Source organism: Sabethes cyaneus, chromosome 2 (assembly GCF_943734655.1).
Source record: "Sabethes cyaneus chromosome 2, idSabCyanKW18_F2, whole genome shotgun sequence".
NCBI classification, from domain to species: Eukaryota; Metazoa; Arthropoda; class Insecta; order Diptera; family Culicidae; genus Sabethes; species Sabethes cyaneus.
In genome coordinates, this window is record NC_071354.1 from 83,391,533 (window position 1) to 83,412,194 (window position 20,662).

General features: G+C 41.9%; 1 protein-coding gene across 1 annotated transcript in view; it reads right to left on the minus strand.

Annotated features, from left to right (window-relative positions):
- Positions 1-583: 583 nt before the first annotated feature.
- The window catches only part of LOC128734783 (frizzled-2), a 79,383-nt gene continuing 59,304 nt past the window's right edge, over positions 584-20,662 (minus strand). Inside the window, exon 3 of the mRNA XM_053829127.1 lies at positions 584-6,323. Within this exon, the coding sequence (XP_053685102.1) occupies positions 3,810-5,765 (1,956 nt within the window). The 5' untranslated portion in view covers positions 5,766-6,323 and the 3' untranslated portion in view covers positions 584-3,809. The remainder of the gene's footprint in view (positions 6,324-20,662) is intronic.

The following is a 20,662-nucleotide window of genomic DNA, read 5'->3' on the forward strand; positions in this document are numbered from 1 at the left end:
TTAGACCGGCTGCTATTCTACGCCTGAAATCAAACAGCCACTGAATCGAATACAGTAGAGACGACTTCCTCAAATACCTTCAAGGTGAAGTAAAATATTTCAGCGTGGCTGATATTCTGTGTGAGACTGAACAAAACTATTTTTGATTATACTTCTCGCGTTGCCATTCGCTATGACGGCACCGCACGACCTCTTTTCCACCTACAGAACTGCCCGTAGCTGAATTCGTGAAAATTATTTTCGACATATTCTGTCTTTTGCCCTCTTTAACAAATCGCTATTCTGGCTTCACGCAAACTCGAAACTACTGTAGGTGTCTCCACTGCGGTGCCGTCATAGCGAATTAGTTTCGAAGAGATGGGGAGTGATTTGTGCATTTCCCTTTACACCCTTTATATCTTTGTGCTCTATGCTATGATATAAGGCTTCCAAACTTCACTTCATAAAATACTTCTACGGCTCACTAGCCTGTCCAGAATAGGCTGTCATCACGTTTGATTACTAAAAAAATCTAATTAGGTTTTATTTGATTTTACATATTATTTTAATAATTTATTAAACAATTAAAAATATGTTTCACTTTATATATAAGTTTGTTTTTCTTGCTTCACCTTTCACTTGTGAATCTTCTTATTGTATAATTTTTGCTTCCATTGTTGTTTCTGTACCTCTTGTGTGTGCTTTTTTGTTTTATTTTTTTTCTTTCCTTCTTTTTGTTATTACTTGTTTATACACTACGACTTACGTCTTATTACTACTACGCATGATTACGGTAATTATGCTCAAATACAGTAATAATTGCAGTAATAATTCAATAATTCAAAATATTCGTATACAGTCCATGTATCTGTTAAAACCAGATTTCATTCACACCGTTTGCTTTATTCTGTTTCTTTTAGCGCGTTTTCCGTTTCTTTTTCCATGATAAAAGAAAAAACAAAATAAATTTTCGAAGAGTCCTAGACAAGAATAGAAGTTTTGCCAGATTTAAGAAAAAGACGAAAATTTATGGTGCAAACAATAAGTAGATATATGACTATTGTTTTCGAATAGATTCTAAAGTGGTGTGCCCTCTGGAAACTAAAAAAAATCTATTAAGAAGTTCTATTACCAATTTATCAGTTATGATTTTGAAGATGATTTTACTGTGTGGCATGACTCTTTGCAGAGCAATATTGCTTTTTTTCGGTGTTACCTAGAGAGTTGGTGAAGAACTGAAATTAGATCACATTGTTCAATTGACCGTTTTACCAGTTTGAAAATACTACGTTATACTGCATTTTTATGATTTTGCTGTTGTGTGATGTTTCTTTGTAGAATTATAGCTGCTTAGTTCCAGAAGGGGTGCGCAAAGTTTGATATCTAAAGTTTGTTTGACTGTAAATGCATGTTTAACGCTGTCATCTCGCTCAATCACTCTCATCATAGAATTGATATAAAAGTGCAGAAAACCATTGGCTGGTTTATCTAACTCAGTAGAAAATAAATTACAAATAATTTACAGTTTGATTTTGCGTTGATAGTTTTAAATTTTACGTTTCCGTTAAAGAAGCAGCTACCAAATTATAATTTTAGACGGTATTTAGAGCAAAACAGATTATTTCGACATTCTTCACTTTAAGCTAGAATTATGATATGTACACGCAGTTTAAAGTAAGTTTCCTAGTTCGATTAATAGTGATTAAAAATATAAACAAGATAGAGTTTATAAGTTTTTCTCCTCACTAGCAGTGTGTGTGTGTTTGTTTCTTCTATACATACATAATAAACAATGCTTAACCGAAAGTCTTCAATAACTGAAGGTATGGCAATCGAAGTAGGCTTTTTACAAACCAAGTACGAGTGATGTGTGTGGTATGCGCGGGTAAACTTAGGTCATGTATTGAGAGTTTTGAGAAATAAGCAAAAGAAAATCCAAGGCTTGCTTGAACTTGTTTTCCGAAAAAAGAAATGCTCAAAGGCAAAACCTTGTCCGATTTAAGAATAATTAAAATCAAGCAAAACAAAAAATTGAATCAATTCCCGAAAGGTCTGACAGATAACAAAACTGAGAAAAAAATGAACCAGCAAAAATTACTTATGTTCTCTTTTAACTTCTTCATCTTCTACTATTTTGCCCAATAGATTTTCCTCCCTATATACCATAAACGAGTAAATTAATTCTAATTACGTATGAATGTTTCATGAAATGCACCTTTTAAAAGTGTTTTAATTACTTCTTTTTCGTCTGCTTGTTAATTTCTTGAATTCATTTTTTCTCTTGTTTTGCAGCCGCGTTGCTTGCTCTCATTTCGACGAAATTGCCATTCCGTCGATTGTTGTTGTATTTTCTTTGCATCGGCCATTCGGAGTTCGTACTACAGCTGGTAGGCCGGTAGAATATAATGACAATTTTGCTCTGTGCCAAACGACTAATCCGAGTTAATTTAGATTTATGTGTGTGTCCAGTCTGATTTATCTACCGGCTAGCAGCTAGCGACGAGAGCGGCTTTCCTCCGGGCTGGTCGGCCTGGCCTGACCAGCCGTCAGCTGAATGTTGTTGAGAATTTATAAAATGCCGTTTTTGGCCCCGAGTCGTTGCTGTATCTATGAATGGTTGGTGAACCGAAAATTAATGATTTTGGCAGTGAAATGGCGGAATTCATGATTTTTATTTTCTCTCAGCTATGCGTTAGCTCTCGCATTTCCGTGGATGTTTATTTTGCGACTTTCGGGCGCTGCAAATAATGATTTAGTGTCGAGAAATGGGTTTTCGTAACTATTTGCCGGGCTAGTATTGTCATTTATGTCTTTGGAAATCTCGAATGTACTGCTTTCTGTTAGATAGTGGTGGCCGCTTCGGTCTTGGAGAGCAATTATTTGCAGATTAAATGGGCAGATTTTGCTTCTTAAATTACAGTTCGGGACATCACGAGAATGCTCTGCTAAAGAACACATTATTAGTTCACAGTTAGAAGGTAATTTCTTGGACAAGTAGACTAGTTTTTTTGCTGCTACCACATACCAATTATGCGTTTGTTATAACATCGGAATAATATTTTGTTTTTGCTTTTGTTTTGCTTGACGTTTAATAGTCGGCAGGAGATGCCTTTTTCTTGGTTCTTCACTTCTGTATAAAAGTCTGTCGATGGATCAGTTTTCTACACTCAGTTGTGTGTGTGTGTTTTTTTGGACTAGAAAGAGAGCTGCTTCATCGTACTTACGTTAAAGTTCTAGATGGTAGTAGTAGTTGTAGTTAGTAGTAGTAATAGTAGTAGTATTAGTTAGTAGGATGATGTTTTGGAGAAAATGGCGACAGGGAGGGAACAGTGCGACTTTTGACCAGCACGACTTCATTTGACCTATCCTATACATAGAAATGTGTACACTTTGTTACTTGCTTCATTACTTGTTTCGGTTGTCCTTAGTGTCTACAATAAGAAACAACGACATCTACATCACACAACTTTCTGGTTTTAGCCTGCCTTACACAATCGGTACAAATTAAACACAGACCTATGCGCCTACTACGTTAACTAACTTCTACACAAGTGTTACTCACGCACACATGCACTGGCAGATGATGAGAGACTGCGGTAGTGTGCGGAGCCCCTCCCCGTTTATGCGCGTCCGGGTCACAGCTGATCGCTCGCATTGCTAGGTATCCATCGTGCCGTATCTGGTCGCACTGTCAACTATATCGGACCATAGTCGCTCAGGGCTTGTCCTGGTTGTGGTCCTGGCAGCGTTACGACGACAGAGACAGCCCGGGGATCTACCACCGAGCCGGATCCGGCAGTGAGCGTGGAAGCGCCGCCAATGTCTCCAGGTCATACATGGCTAAGCGGTGTTTGCTTGAGTACATGATGATGCAGATGGTGATGACTAGTGGATGCCACGCTACCGACGGTTTGCGTGTACGGAGTGGCGAGTAGGGATGCCGCTGCAGAACCAGGACCCACACCGATTCCCGATGTGGCGTACGGTTGCGGGAGTGGAGGTCGTGGTTTTATCAGCACCTGACCGGCGCCGGTTGGATCGGGCGAACCGAACAATCTTCGCCATAATCGTCGCCATGATTCCACCGTCTTGCCGGACCATATCCACACTCCGGATGTGATTCCCACTGCGAGGGCCATGAAATATTTCAACATCAGAACCGAGTACAGTGGCTTTTGCCGGATCCCAATGGCTGCTTTGCACGGGCACGTCAAACCGGTCATCCAGTCCTCGAAGTAGTTGGCTTCGTACAGACTGCATCCGATCACTATCGTAGCCGGGACGGTGTACAGAACACTGAAGATTCCTATCCGAATCATCAGTTTCTCCAGTTTGTCCGCTTTCGATCCAGCTCCTATACCACCTTGCTGCTTAATAACTGACCGAATTCGGAACAGCGACACAAATCCGGCCATCAAAAACGTCGTTCCGACGACCAGATAGACGAACAATGGAGCCAGAACAAAATTCTTCAAATTTTCAACGGATGTGTTTCCAACGTAGCAAATCCCGGCGATTGGATCCCCATCCACAGCCGGCCTTAGCAGTACCGACACGCTTTGTACGGTCGGAATCAGCCAGGCCGCCAGATGGAAGTACTGCGAGTGCTTGGAGATTGCTTCGTTGCCCCACTTCAGTCCGGCAGCCAGGAACCAGGTGAACGACAGAATCACCCACCAGATCGAGGACGCCATGCCGAAGAAGTAGATCATGATGAACACCATCGTACACGAGCTCTGGCCCATCGATGGATACTTGATGGCCTTCCCGTCGCACGCAATTTCGTCGTGTCCCATGAAGAGCCGCGTCAGGTAGCCGCAGGACACGATGAAGTAGCACGCCGACAGGAACACGATCGGTCTCTCAGGATATTTGAATCTTTCGGTGTCGATGAGGAACGTGGTGAGTGTCATTAGTGTGCTTATGCCGCAGAGGCCGGACCAGAGCGCGATCCACACCCCGGCGAAATCCTTTTCTTCCTGGCTGAAGAACGCCCCCCGGCACGGAATCGCGCAGTTTATGACGTCGCCGACCCTTTCGACACTTTGGTTGTGCAGTAGGCTTTCCCTCCCCAGGGTCACCAGTGGCTCCCGACACCGGCACATGCACTCTTTTGTTCTTTCCCCTGGGGGATTTGGGCAGTTTTTTGAATTCTTGCCTTTGCATTTGTTATTCTGGCCGGCAGCACCGCCTGCGGATGACCCGTGAGATTTTCGGGTTGGTTTGACGTGGGAACCTCCGCTACTGCTTCCACTTCCGGAGGACGAGTGGCTGCCGTCGTCCTCGCTGGGCTGCTCCATACAGAGATTATCGCTATCGCCGGAAACGGGCAGATTTTCACATGCCATTCGCTCCGGCCAGCTGAAGCTGTATTGCTGCATAATCGGTGCACAGCCAGCTCTTGCTCGCTCGCAAACGCTTCGGCACACCGGCAGCGGTTTGTGGTAGTCCTCGATGCAGATCGGCGTATACATCGAGCACAGGAAGAATTTCAAATCTGGTGAACATTTGATCTCGACCAGTGGCCAGAATTGGTGCACCTCCAGACCGGCTTCCTCCTGCGTTTCGTGATTCATCTCATTCGGGAAGGAGGTCAGATTGTAACCGATGCCCCGACACATCGGAATCGTGATTTCTTCGCATCGCGAGTGCGGATCTTTCGGTATTGCTGGCAGGTGCGGGGCCGGGCTGACACCGGCACCTCCATAATAGCTGGAATCGGCGCGGGTACTGCAGCACAGCAGCAGGAGTCCCACCGTTAGGACACTGATTGCGGTTCGTGTCATTTTATTCTTTCTAGACAAAACGTGTCTATGAGTGATTTCGAATCTGATTTTCTGCTCCGAAAATGAGGCGAAATGTTTTCTGTCTCCGTGTTTCTGTTGTTACGTGTATGTGTGCTTCTGCTAGTAGTCGCAGATTGCGCTTGCTGTCCCAGTCCAGCCTGGGTGCAAAATTTCAATTAGATTATCTTCATCGTTGCTTCCTGCTGCAGCGACTACAAACATGCATCTCGCTACTTTGGCTCGACACCTCCGCTTCCACTCCGCTTACCGGTGCTGCTACGGAGGAATTAGTTGCTGTTGGTGATGTTTCTTCTGGAGTGACACATGTGCCACTATAGGACCGCTGAGCACCGGGTATGTCCTTTAACGAGATGCTCCGATGGTTGGTCGGCTGGTTGGTCGGTTGGTTGGTCGGTCGGTCGGCGGATGAGACGCTGATGACAGCACGAAAATTAAATTCAGAAAACTTGTTCACCAAATCAGTTTTCTGCCAGCAGCGACGAGATGGTTTTTGATGCGCGAGAAAAGTAGCACCGACTAAAGTTGGAATCGCTTGTTCTGTAAAAAAGAGGGAAACAGAGAAAAGAGAGGGAAATGAATATAAATGAAATTATAATTAATATCATATGGGAAGGGAAAGGGTTCGAATTGGAAACCGAAATCACATTAGACATAAATGAACCAAGTCAAGTGTGCAGCATCGTCAGGAAAGGCTCGTTGTCAGCTTGTAACAAACATTATGCAAAAAAACGATGCTTGTATGTATATATATTGAAGATGCAGTCAGCGATGATTCGATGTTGGTGCGGCATGTTTTCTTCGTACATGGTGGCGTTTTTGTTAGGTACTGGCTGGGAAAGTTCGACTTTCGACGTCGTACGTTCCGACGACATGCATCGGTAACGACGTCGAACGCATAGAAAATGTTTTACGACATGCTCTAATCGCTATTCACTAGGAGAAAGACGGAAAATATGCCAAACATTTTCAATAGTGATGATTTATTTGCATCCTCACACAAAAGGATCTTTGGTCGTATGAATGAATAAATGGGGAAAAAACCAATGAAAGAATTATACGAGGAGTTGAACCTACTGTCGATTTCCAAACTGTTACGTATCGTATATTGAATCTAAAAGATGCAAGATTTTGATGGTAATTTAAATTTCACTTTAACTTCAACGATGTTTACTCAAAGTGCCAACTGGCTCCGCTACCTCTCACGCTGTGAAGAATCTGTACCGGGTGAAATGCCATTCGCCTTGTTTCCTTTCCCAAGTTTGTGCGTCCGGTTTTTGCCAGCTTGGATCCAAAATGAAAGGATTGTCGCCGTTCATGTTCTTCTATAGAAGAGAGGAGACTTTTAGGGAACGGATGCTTCCGTACTACGGTGAGAGTGGCAAACGATAGCAGCCTTCCGTAGCTCAATTGCTTTGACTGCCTGCCTGCCTACCCGGCTGCCAGGCTTCGGGGTGTTTTGGGTAGAAATTGCTCAATCGGGGAAAGGCTTTTTGGAACGATATTACTAAATTACGTCCATTACAGCTCGAAGGCAAAAGCGGAACGTTGTCCTGCCTGACATCGGAGCAGCAACACCGGTTGTGATGGGCTACGTGGATGCCTTTTTCCGATCGATAGTTTTAATGTAATTGACTTGTCTGTTTTAATTGAATTCGGGACGGAAAATGAGCATTCGAGAACAAATTTCTAACCAATTTTCGAGGTACAAGGATATTTGCAGAATTTTTACGTTCACCCGTACTGCAGCAAGCCACACCAAGACTAACGACGGTTTCGCACTGGAAACCATAATAGATGTTGATAAATCAATCAAGTTGCAAGTTGAAAGTTAGAAAACCGATTGCCAAGGACAATCCTTTCGAGCTCTTTCTAATCAATATTCCTGATGGGCCCATTAATTCTGCAGGTCTTGTAGGTACACCTACTTTCTTTCGTTTCCTCAGCACGTGGACGAACGGATGGATGATGTTGAAGTTGGTAAAAGCTAGCATTTAGACCACAGTGCCTTGGGTTGGAAACGAATCATTGACTCGGCTGTGGAAGGTTAAGGCTGGCTACTGATTGCTGTGGGTGTTGAGGTTTTGAACTTCGCAATCATCGTCCTTCTCAGTACTTTGGGTGGCTACATATGAAATCGTCACTTTATGGCAGTAAGGGAAGCAGGGCAGTGCCGCAAATGGTGTGTGTAATTTGCGGCATAAGTTGGCTCAACAATGTTGCGATTTGGTTGAAGTCTATCGAGGCCTCGAGGGCGGGTGCTTAGTTAGTGAGCTCTATTCATTGATTAATTTCATACCTAATGAAGTGGGGCCTTTTAGAATGTAACGTTAAACTTCTTTTCAAAGGTTTTGTTAAATGTATTGCAAGCAATGTTGATATTTTTCTGTCATTGTTTTTATGAATATCATTAAATTTCTAATATCTTCCAGAGTTAATATGATTGCGACAAAAAATCTAATTTTACTCTCGAAATGTGTTTTAATAAAACTAAACTAATATAAATAAAACCCGCCATAGCTTTTCACTACGCTATCTAATTGAATTACAAAAACTGATCAGAGTTGTAAAAATTCAAGAGAAATCTATCTTCTTAGTTGGCATCGGGATTCGACACTGATCGTAAATAATACGATGAGTGGCAGTTCGGATCCCGATCATAAGAGATTGTAAGAATCAATTTGATTTCGAATTCTGTCGAATACAGCACCCGGTTGTTTCTAAAATTTTTGGCTAAATGAACATCATTTTCCGCTTATTTTTGTCATGTTTACTGAAAAAGTTCGCTAAAATGCCCATTATTGCCATCCTGTGATCGAATTTCACATAGAAATAACTTTCTCATAGTGATGAGATCAATTTTATATCAATACAATTTTTTTCTAGCGACATGCACCACAAACCTTTGCTGCGCCATTGTTGTGACGCATATGTATTTTTCGAATTTACTCTTGCTCTCTTGTACAGATGAACAAACAAAATATATCAACCAGCCCTTGGTGTGTATTTTGTTGAATACATAAGCAAAGCAAAGCAAATCCTAGGTGCTACATTCCGTTATCGAAACTTGACCTTCTGTTTTTATACGACATACTTTGCAGCCAGCTGTTAGAGTACAGGACAATTGCAGGGCCAGTTGCTACGATCCTATTGACTCTAACAGCATCTCCCAGCCGAGATTCGTTTTTTTTTATTATTATAGTCACTTTAACCAGCTTGGGTCATTCGTGACTTCTGCGGGGTTGGGATTTGAACCCGGGTCCTCGGCAGAGGTTCGTTGTTGTTTTGAATACATAAGATTTTGCTGAATACATAAGGCATTAATTGTCTTTCTATGACGGAGCTACTCAACTGACTACATATTGTTTAAACGTGTGATTCATCGCATTTGTTTTATTGTATTGTATTGTTCTTGATTGAAAATAATACTTCATTTAATCAAATCCGTTCAAGACGTTGCGTCGTTGCATTGAAACTCAGACTGTTCCTCTTTGCTGCATTTTTAACAAATTGTTTTTGCAGGGTAAATTCCCGAATATCGGGAAATATTCATATACGTTTCCAATCTTCAAGAGTGGTAACCGTCGGAATGTAAAGAACTACTGTGGCATAACTAATTCATAAGCTGCATTCAAATTATTCGAAATAGTTGTTAGCACTAATTTTGTTTTTTCGGCAGGCCAGTCAATCGGCAAAGCAAAGCGACACACCAATTTTATATACACTCAAGTGTTTTTTTACACTGTGGATACGTGGCATGTAAAAAAACCCGTTTAAAAACCGCGTTAATTCGAAAAATGTTGTAAAAAAACCACGGTAATTCGAAGAATGTTGTAAAAAAAATCGCGTTAATCCAAAAATCTTCGTAAAAAACCGCGTTAGTCCAAAAGTAACTGAAAAAGCCACTCGAATTTAAAAATCGTTGAAAAAACCGCATTAATTCGAAAGATGAGGTAAAAAACCGTGGTAATTCGAAAAATGATGTTAAAAAAACGTGTTAATTCAAAAATTGTCATAAAAACCGTGTAAAAAAGACTTGAGTGTATAGAAGATAGTTGTTAGCACTGTTATACTAACAGCCTCTTTGTCATAGCTTCGGATTAACATGAATTTGTACGTCTGGTCGTTCCGTGACCTCAAACCTTTTGGATTTCGTGTCGAACTGTATTTTGGAAACCGAACGTGAAGCATCAGTTGACGTAATATAAACAGATTTGAAAGCAGCTTTGGACCGAATCGATCACCTTACACTGCTAACATAAGTTTTACGCTTGGGAGCTTCAAAGTGGATTGTCTCGCGACTCAAATCATTCCTACGTGAGGTACCAGAGGTACACAATTCTAGCTTGAATCGGACTTATCATCTGCATTCACAAACGAATCAGGCGTACCACATGGCAGCGTACTTGGCCCAATTTTTTTTTATTATATTTTTCAATGACGCAACTCATGCCACAGACAATGGATGTCGACTTGTTTACACCGATGACTTAAAAATCTTCTTGACGATTCGTAGCTTAGAGAATTGTTATCGTCTGCAGCTTTTATTAGATAAATAAAATTAGAAGATTTTTGTTATGTGTACTTTGTTGCCTTATTCTGTCATCTTCCTGTCGTTTTTTATCGTGTTTTTAACGTCGATTAGTCGTTTTGCGTTCCTTTTAGCATCTGTCTTTCTGACGGCTTTAAATTGTCTTTTTGTGTCATTTGAGCGGTTTGTTGTCAGTTTTAATCCTCTAATATGTCACATTTAGTTGTTCTTAATGACGTTTTATGCCGTTATTTAAAAGTACACTCAACCCCCACTAATATGAAAAACAGCTCGTTCAGATTGGGCGAGTTCATTTTTAATCTGAATATTTGGTAACTCTATTCATTTTCACACACGCGCAAGACGCGCACTCTATGAACTTGTTGTTTTGATTTGACGAAAACAAACGTTTTGAAAACATTTCAAACATGCGCGAATTCTAAAGGTTCGGTTTGTATAAGACGAAATTGGCTCGGCAGTTTCGACTAAAATGGTCTATTTTGAGTGCTGTAGAGAGGGGTAAGTTGCATAAGAGCTATATTGCCAAGCTCCTGAGCAAGAGGAAACGCATTAAGATTTTTTGCTTTTTTTTAAATTTACCGGTCAACTTTAAGGTCAATTGTGTGTGACACTTGATCGGTTTTTAATGTGAACGCATTCATACCACCGGGGTACAGATTAAAAATGTTCAGATTAAAGAAGGTCATACCAACGGGGGTACACGGTAGTCTTTTTTTGGAATTTCTTGTTGCTGTTTCACCATCATTTCATTACTTGTTCTGCGTCTTTTTTTTTCGTCGTTTTTATTGTCTTTTTTGGCATTTTTTGTCGCTTCTTTGTCATCTTTGGGCGTATTGTTTTATCATATTTCTGTCGTTTTTCGTTGTTTTTCATCATTCTTTCGCCTACTTGTTATTATTTTTTGGCATCTTTTCGTCGTCCTTTAGTTGTCTTTCTGTTGTTTTTTTGTCATCTTTTAGTGGTGGACCTGCTTTTTTATCGTTCTTGTGTCGTTTTTTCATTATCCAATTGTTGCCTTTTCGCCATCGATGACCATCTATTCGTTGATTTATCTTCGTATTTGTTGTCTTTTTGTCATTTCTCAGTTGTGTTTTTGACGAATTTTCATGGTCTTTTCACCATCTTTTTATCGTATTCGCGTCTGTCTGGTCGTCGTTTCTTGACGTCTGTTTTTTGGTATTTTGTAACACTTTTTTTTGGCGACTTTTTGCTGTTTTTCTTGTTTCTTTTTTGTTGCTCTTTTGGCGTATTTTTGTCGTCTTTTATTAATTTTTTGTTATCTCTGGATATTTTTTTTTGTCGTATCGCCGGTTTTTTGTTGACTTTTTGATACTTTTTACCATTTTTTGTCAGCCTGTTTATTGTCAAGACAGCAAAATGTTGACTTTTTACTACCGTCTTTTCTTCGTCTTTCTGTCGTATATCGTCGTTTTTTCAAATATTTTGTCACCTTTTTGACGCTTCTTAATGTCTTTTTTATGTTTCTTGTAATTTTTTTATTGCTGATTTGTCGTTCTTTCAGTTTTTTAATGTTATTTTCACTATATTTTAGTCCTGCTTTCGCCATCTTTTATCACTTTTTCTTCATCCTTTCATCGCCTTCTCTACACAGTCATCTTTACGCTGGGGTTTTTGGGGCCAGCGAAGGTTCTCATGATGGTTAGAGACCCCTCCCTCCACTAAGAGGGGGGGGGGGGCTCCCATACAAATGAAACACAAATTTTTGCATAACTCAAGAACTAATCAAGCAAATGGAACAAAATTTGACATGTGGGTGTTTTTGGAGACAAGAATTTTTTCTATGGTGAATTGAGATCCCTCCTCTCTTTAGAAGGGGAATTACTACCTCTCTCCCCTTTAAGACGGGGGGCTTCCATACAAATAAAATACAAATTTCCTCATAACTCGAGAACTAATCAAGCAAATGGAACCAAATTTGGCATGTGAAGGTTTTTGGAGGCAAGAATTTTTTCTATGGTGAATTTGGACCCCTCCCCACTTTAGGAGGGCGCTCCTATGCAAATGCCCCCCGTAGAGATCATCTCTATCTAGGTTTTTCTAGATCTACTGACCTCTATGACTTTCCTTCAGTTGGGTCACCCCTGCGAAATGGTACTTTCCACGAACAGATTTTCCGTAAAGTGGTACATCCCACGTAAGGTTTTTCGCGAAATGGTATTCTGCGAATCTCTATATTCCGCGTTATGGTCAACCGAGAGTTGGTGTTCCGCAAAATGGTATTCGGCGAAATGGTTTGTAATGATGGCGAATATTTAAATGCTATTCGCTTTATTTTGTCAGGCTAAGCAATGGGGGGAGCTGTTTTCTACGTTACTGTGAGGAAAATTTGTATATTAAAACACCCATGAACTCCTCAGAAACTTGAAAAACTCGGTCATCCGAGATTCATGATTTATGTACAACACAGTTTAATTTGTGGCAACACGAAGTTTGTCGGGTCAGCTAGTATCTTTTGAAAAGAGTAAAGTTAAGCTTATTCACAGCTTAAATACAAGCACTTGATCCGTAGGTCTGTAGAAAATATATAAATTCGTAGAACTTTTGATAAATCCGTAGATCTGACATCACTGATTCGTACAGTTTTTTTTTCAAACATTTTCAGACTACTACTTCGATTCATGATTTGTCCACAATCTGTAGGTCAGTCCTGTACTGTCGTCAGAACAAAATTAGAATGGGTGTGTTATAGACATGGCCGCATGATTGACGTAGGACTACGGTAGGTAGGTTTATGTCATAAAATCTTGAATAGGGGTAACCCACCGCACCGTTTGAAATTTGAAAAGAATTCGGATAGTGACTGATTTAACGTTTGATTTCATGTTTGGGGAAGCCACTTTCTGCTTTTCAAAATGGCACAACCAAATAGTATCGTGGGTTTCAGATCGGAGTCCTGATGCGGTTTCGTCCAACTGGTAATTCATGAACGATACACGCAGTTTGACAGATCGACCCGTTAAGCGTAATGCTAGGCAGTTTTATTCTGCGCTCAAACTGAATGCTATCAGTTTGGCCAGGATCAAATCTCGGTTAATTTTGAACGCTTTGACAGCACTTTGATTAAAACTGAGTGCTAATCGACCTGAGCCAGATTAGTTTATGAACTCGCTAAAGCAAAAGTGTTTTTTCATATGCTATTACTTATATTAGCGAGGTCATTCAAACAACATGCATAGAAGTTGACAGTCTACATTTTTTTAATTATTTATGTCGATCAACTATTTCCAGCAGCTACTAGTAAAACAAACTTGTAATAATCCAGATGTTATATATTTTTTCATTAAACCAGAAATGTTGCATTCGTTCTCTCATCACCAAAGTACCAATTCCATTTGCATAATTATTTGTAATGCTTTGTCAACACGCAGCAAGCATGCAATCAGCAGCAACTGTACAGCGGAAAGTTTCAACAATTTCCGCCGTAACATAAGTGTTATGTGTGCTACACACACATATTTACATCTAAACGGGCATGTTCGCGACTCTCCGCCATCGAGCGATTTGTTCCTTCGTCGTTCGCCAAAGATTAGCACGAACGGGCTATTCTTGCTGGCTTGAAACTGAACGGAAGTAGTGGTTTAACGACAAACTAGACGGGTAAAATGGTTCACGCTTTCCGGGAATTAGGCATGCATGTATCGAAAACATGCTCCCGGTGTGATGTTAGTTTTTCTGCCTAATCCCTATCAACACCCAGCGGTAAGAAAATGGGCGTGGAAATTTCTTCGATGCAGTAATTACTTAACCATTTGTTGCTTGCGCTGCTGCTACAGCCAAGTTGGGGCAAGGTGCATCTCGGGGTTTCGAAGAAGGTATACGGTAGCACAGCAGCATTATTGTAATTCCTTCCGTACGCGCCGGCACTCGTGCTGCTACTACTGGGTGCACACATTGTCGGCACCGTCGTCGTACCGTACCTAGGATACCTGCACGTTGGACTGGTAAAGCGGGGAAGACTTAGAAAATCTATTGCATGCATGGCATGTGCGTTTTTCATCTACACACACCCAACCCTTGCTAGCTCGATGTTTACTGTGGCAGTCAACCAGCAGCAGCGGCACCCGAAGGAGTTAGGTCAATACTGTTTTGTTTTCGTTCCGAGCGAAGCGAAGGGATAGCTAGTGACGAGAGGAAGGCAGCCACTACCCTATCCCTTCCGCTGATACCACCCAACTGACAAGTGATTGAAGGAAAAGAAAATTTTCGAAATGGAAGTATGTATATTACTTCATACGGTAAGGTACGTCTTCCGCCGTCCGAACGAATGCAGGGTGCAGGCCCCAAAAGAATGCACGCAGAGTGCAGTGAGATCCGAGATAAAAATAGTTCACAGATAATAAAATTTTATGTTTTCGCCGTAACTGTGGTGTAAGTTTTGTTCTCACATACAATCGGGTTCCACTACTGGTGGCGGTTGGGATGCTTTGGGACTCTGTTTACTACTGCCAGATAGTAAAATGAATTAAACTATTTGTGGGAGTAGAGCCAGGGCACTCCATTAAATAAGGCAAGAAAGATCATGGCACTGCACTGGAGTGTGATAGTTGGGAACGATAGGATCTGACTGAATCAACTAAATATGAGTTAATAACCGTTTATATCGTAGTTATTATATTTTATTCGATGGCTTCGCCACAACGAAGAAAAAATAGCACACAAGGTAGAGGAATTCAACCATAGAACCTTGCCACTCAACAACAGAACAAACAAACTCTAACAAAATTGACTTTAATAGTCGCAATTAGCTATTGGCATTTAATTATTTGATGTTCCCCGGGGGAGAAAACCCCATTATTTGCGGTTTATGATCGCGCCTGATACAATGTGGATCAGGCAGTTCGTTTCATAATTTCATAGCCCTATTCAAGTTCGGAACGATTCAGCGAGGAGTCATTGTCGAGCTTTATGATCTGTAACAGACACTCTCTACCCGTTTGGTGTTTGGTGGCCAGCCGTGCTACCAGCAGGATGGTTTTGAATTTCTGCCTCCAACGCACTCAGCAACTGCTGCTGGAGAACCATTTCATTTCAGACCAGTTAGTAAGGAAGTAAGATATCGTTGAATGGGAAATTAATTACTCAATAAAAACGAAACTTTACAGTGCCACACACCAACATCATTGTGGCGTGGCGATGTTCGTAAAATCAGCTACCATGCGAACTTAACCGTGCCGCGAGAAGCGCTAGGGACTGCCGCGTGACGCGCCGGTGGCGGGTGTGAAGTTGATTGACCGCTCGGTTGAGTGTGAAAATCGATGTTACACCGCAAACCGTCCGCGTCTGTGGGACGCCGCCGTCGGGATCACCACCGGAAAGGTTGGCAATGGCTTCAAAAACAGAACGCCGGCGTAGTCAAATTATGGCGTACCAAACAAGACTAGGCGATATTCCGGTGTGCATCAGCGGCTAGCTTGGGCGTGAAATTATTTGGACTTCCAGTCATTCAGAAAGTCAACGCGCGCCGCCATGGCTGCTCGATTTTTGACGCTATTTTCCACAGCACTTGTAGTGGGTACAAGTCAAAATGTCGAACCGAGCTGGGTTACAGTGGGGTAAATTCCCCGATGAGGCATAATCATAAATGGTGTAACACTTCCGATCATTGCATCTGATAGCGTTCGCAACAATAATCCCAAAGCATTTTAACCACTCATTCACTCCACTGTGCGTGAAACCGGCCCGGCCAACCAAGTAGCAGAAACTTGAACAGCCTTGTTCAGAAGTGCCAATAAAGATATTGAATTACCGTACTTCTTCTGCTGGTTTGGCCATATTTTTGTTGGTTTATTTTAGAGTGGCCACTTTCCCGGTCAACCGCGCAAGAGATAAACTCGAACGGGGCTCAGCCAAAACAACGGGAACACGGGAAAGTGCAATCCACCCAAGTGGGCGAAAGGGAATTACTGGCAAAAAGAAAGAACGAAACGAAAAAAAAAACGCTGCCAAACGGTTTCATTATGACGAAATTCAATCCGACGGCTGCCCGATCCAAGGCAAGTGCCAGCAGCAGCAGCACTAGCGGTAGGTAAGGTAGGAACCGGTTGGAATGTCTAGGTTGTCAGCTCTTAAATATTGAACAGGAGGATTGTTGGCTAATTTTAACACCTTTCAGGCAGATCTTTTTTTTCTCTCTCCTTGCTACATAAACGGCTGACCGTGAGGTGTTTGTTTTCCCAATAGCTCTCGGAAGCCGTACAAGTGTGGAAAAGTGAGCGCGTATGATGGGCAAGCTACCAACGCAACCCAACAGTGGAGCGAAGATAGCATCGCTGGTACAAGATATGCGTACTCCTACTTGTGTACATACTCGTACTGATGGGTTCGAGTTTTCGTTAGTGCTTACTTACTCACCGACTGCAATGTACGTACACGCATGCAACCCGGTGCAATTGGGGGTGCTGCGACGACAGAGGTCTGAGCTGAGACTGCCAGAAGTTTGCAGAAGATGCGCAACAGTGTCGAGTTACCTCAAAAGAACACCAGGTTTTCAGTAGTGAAAGATTGAAGATTGCAACGAGTAGCTGAACTCGACGTGCTTTTTGGTTTAGTAACTATAAACGGTAGTTTGCTGCTCAATTGCTGACTGTGACTCACTTTATTGGTTCGTCGGACTATACATGCTAAACAGATGATTTATTTTAACAGAAATCAAATTTACATCCTAAATTTACTCCTTTCAGCCTTTGCCACTTCTGAATTTTGTATCTATGAGGAAAAAATCATTTAATGTCAATAAATGCTGATTGCCGGTTGCGGGTGCTGGTTGCTGGTTAGAGTCAATAGAATCGTAGCAACTGGCCCTGAAATTGTCTTGTACTTTAACAGCTGGCTGCGAAGTCTGCCATATAAAAACAGAAGGTCAAGTTTCGATAACGGAATGTAGCACCTAGGCTTTGCTTTGCTTTTTGAATGTAGGTCGAATAAATGCAAATCCCTGGAAATAAGATACAATAAGATCAATCTTGTATTGGTACGCCATTGTATTGCTACGCCTTTTCCTAGAAACACTTATAATAAGGTTATAAGAGATGTGGCGCAACCAACTAGTTTTATCGTGGTAATATAAGCAACCACAATAAATTTCCTTTGATAGCAGTTTTATTGCGGTTTATTGCTAGATATAAGTATTTTTGACTTGTATCATCTTAGTATAGCATAATACCACAATAAAACCAGAGGTAATGATTAATACAGTCTAAACAGTCTGTCTAAAGCGGAAAGTAAAAAAAAGCAAAGCCTTAGGCTTAAGCGGCTCTCTAAGACCTGGCCCTTCTTTATCGACAGACTCCACAGCCGGTACAGGACAGTTACGGGGCTAGTGCAACAATCCTACTGACTCTATCTAGTAGCACCGCCTAACCGAGATTCGAACATACGACAACTAGTTTGTTCGACCAGCATCGTACCTCGAAGCTAACTGAGTGGTCGCAAAGCGGAATGTAATTGTCTTTAAATTTCGAATTTGAAAAGTAGTGATTTTGCTCAAAATAATAAATCTGTGCGTCAGAGCGTATTCATTGTATTCCCGGAAACGAGTCTGTTGCAAATTTTTGGTTGACAAACGATTGGATAATGCATATTATCGATGCCTCCAGTGGCCGTAGAGATGAAATAAAACCTTCAGTGTTTCCTAGTTTGGTAACAAGTAACCAAGGTAAGATTGGTTAATCTAATGCGGTGTGAACTTGGTCACAGGCTAACAGGGAATAGGGATTCATCCGAACTACTGAGCATCTATTTTTCATGTTAGGAGCAGTTCAAAACGGCGTATGAACTCCATGTTAGGAGCGGTCGAACATCGTCTCCGTGCTTTTGTGGGACTCTACACAGTACTGTGCACGATGGTCCTTCGGCGTGACAGCCGGATGCTGATCTCTCAACTTTCCTGGAAACCTTCCTGGAAATGCTCTCCGACCGTATTGAAGAGTCGCAAGTTCGTGGTCGTTGCAGATATGCTGGAAGGATTTGGAGTGGTAATACTATCTACCGGAATTGCGACAATACCCACGAGTTGGATACAGCCTTTATAGTGATGAGCGATATGCGAAAACGGGCGATTAGGATTGGGTGTTGACCACTCAGTCCTCGCATATGCAGGTTTATTATCACGCTTCGACTCAACGCACACAGTTCTTACTCGGAACGGAACGGAACGTGCCGCTCGTGCCACAAATGCTGATACTCGAAAGTTACGAATCATCAAAGTGCACAGCCTTCCCCTCGCCATGGCGCCAGTTCCGATGGTGATAAAGAAGAGCGCAGTAGGAGGGTAAATATGACTTCTGCCCTAAACCTGAACCTTATCAACTTTGTCACCTTCAAGAACATAGCCGTAAGTAGTACCTTCTTTCAGCATAAACTCCTACACAAGTTTACCTGGAGTTACCTCCAATCAAATCAATCAGATACACAGACCGACGACGTCCGGTACTGCTACTTAGGTAGCGTTGAGTCTGAAACCCATTGAAGCATGAACGATGAGTCGGACTGCTAACTCGTGATGGTTAAAATGTGCTTTAAGATGCGCTTGAAAATGACAAAAAAAGCAAATCTGTGGGATTAAACGTCCTTTCTAAGACTTGACCCTTCTTTATTGACAGAATTCACAGGACAGTTACGGGGCTAGTGCAAAAATCCTACTGACTCTATCTAGCAGCACCACCCAGCCGAGATTCGAACATACAACGACTGGTTTGTTAGACCAGCATCGTACCTCGAAATCAACTAAGCAGGAAATGGAGCGGTCCCAAATCTTCCGGGAGAACGTGCTACCTCAGGAAAAACGAACATTCTACAAGTTACTCAAAACACCCGGTAAAGGCGGCTCTGTACCCGAAATGTGTCGAGATAAGAATACTAGTATCTTGACGAACGATCTCGAGGTGATCGAACTTGGAAGTAGCATTTCGAAGAACTGCTGGATATTGTGCACGAGATGCCAGACCCAACGAATTACGAAGTTAAGCATTTCATCAATCAACTGACGAGCAATAAATCCTCGGGAATGTCGGATTTAATTGGAACGAAGCTTAGTACGATGGGCTCGGAGAGGCTGTATGCACCAGATGATGTAAAAATTTGGTACACTGAACAGCATTGGTGGATCCCGGCAGAATGGGGTTATATGTGCGAACTACATAAATTGAGTACTATCGTGCGATCATCGTTCTTTATGTCGCCTACCAAGTGCTCTCTCAAATTATCTTCCGCAGGCTGTCATCGATGACGATCAACGATGGACAGTACCATAGTGTTGGGTTTGGTAGAACCAAGGGCGTTAGTTCTTGGGGGCACGGAAAAGGGCTTGAACTTTAGTAAGGCATTAGCAAGAAGTGTAACAAAATACTGCATGAAGGGCACCATACGAATCATGCATGATTGCATTGCTGTAAATAATGATGAACTTGGAAGGTACACTGATTTAAGAAACGAAAGGGTACAGAATCGGGTCTTCGTCAATAGTGCCACAATATCCAGCTACGGTTCTGACGACGGACCAGATTTCTACGCTGCAGCTGATCCTTTGAAAAGGTCGTTAATACCGAGTCCGCAAGTACCATTTGTTCATTGATTTCAAAGCTGCATATGATTCTATCGACCGTAAAGAGCTATGCAGAGTTGTAGCATGACATACTGGAACCTTTGGAGAAGTTGCGATTTGACGCCTCCTTGTTTCTTAATGCAATGTTCGTTCTAAGTTCATCATTATTTCGAGTTGCACAATCATCCATGACCTAGGGATTTTACCACACTTATCGTTAGCTCCTTGCTAAAGTTCAGGCTCTTTTTTGGCGTTCCCAAAATCAAGCGCCTTTGACGTGAACTATTCTAGCCAACCGCAAGCTACGACGCTGGAGCTATGAAACATCATGGATGAGAACTCCCATAGTACGCCAGAAAGTTTACCAGACTGATTAAGCTTACGTCAGATGCTACGCATTGCTGTGTGAGGGTTTCTGATAAATTGTTTAGTTCAGTCGAATCCCGCAGAGCACTTCAAAAAGGTCAACATAACGCTATACAGGGGGTCTTATGAATTAAGGGGATATCAACATGCGGGCAGGATCTTCAACACATCTAATCAATTTGTCTGGTGTGTCGATGGCATACTCCTTGTCACCAGAACATTTGTGGCGGTAGCTGAACAATACGCAAGACTAAAGCGCATAGTAGAAGAGATTTTCTTCATATGTCAGAAGAGCACTAGGTTCACTGGATTGTAAGACGCGTCCCCGATTAGTACTATATGGTGAATAAAATCAATGACTTCTTGGGATTGAGTTCCCAGGCGAAGTATGAAATTAAT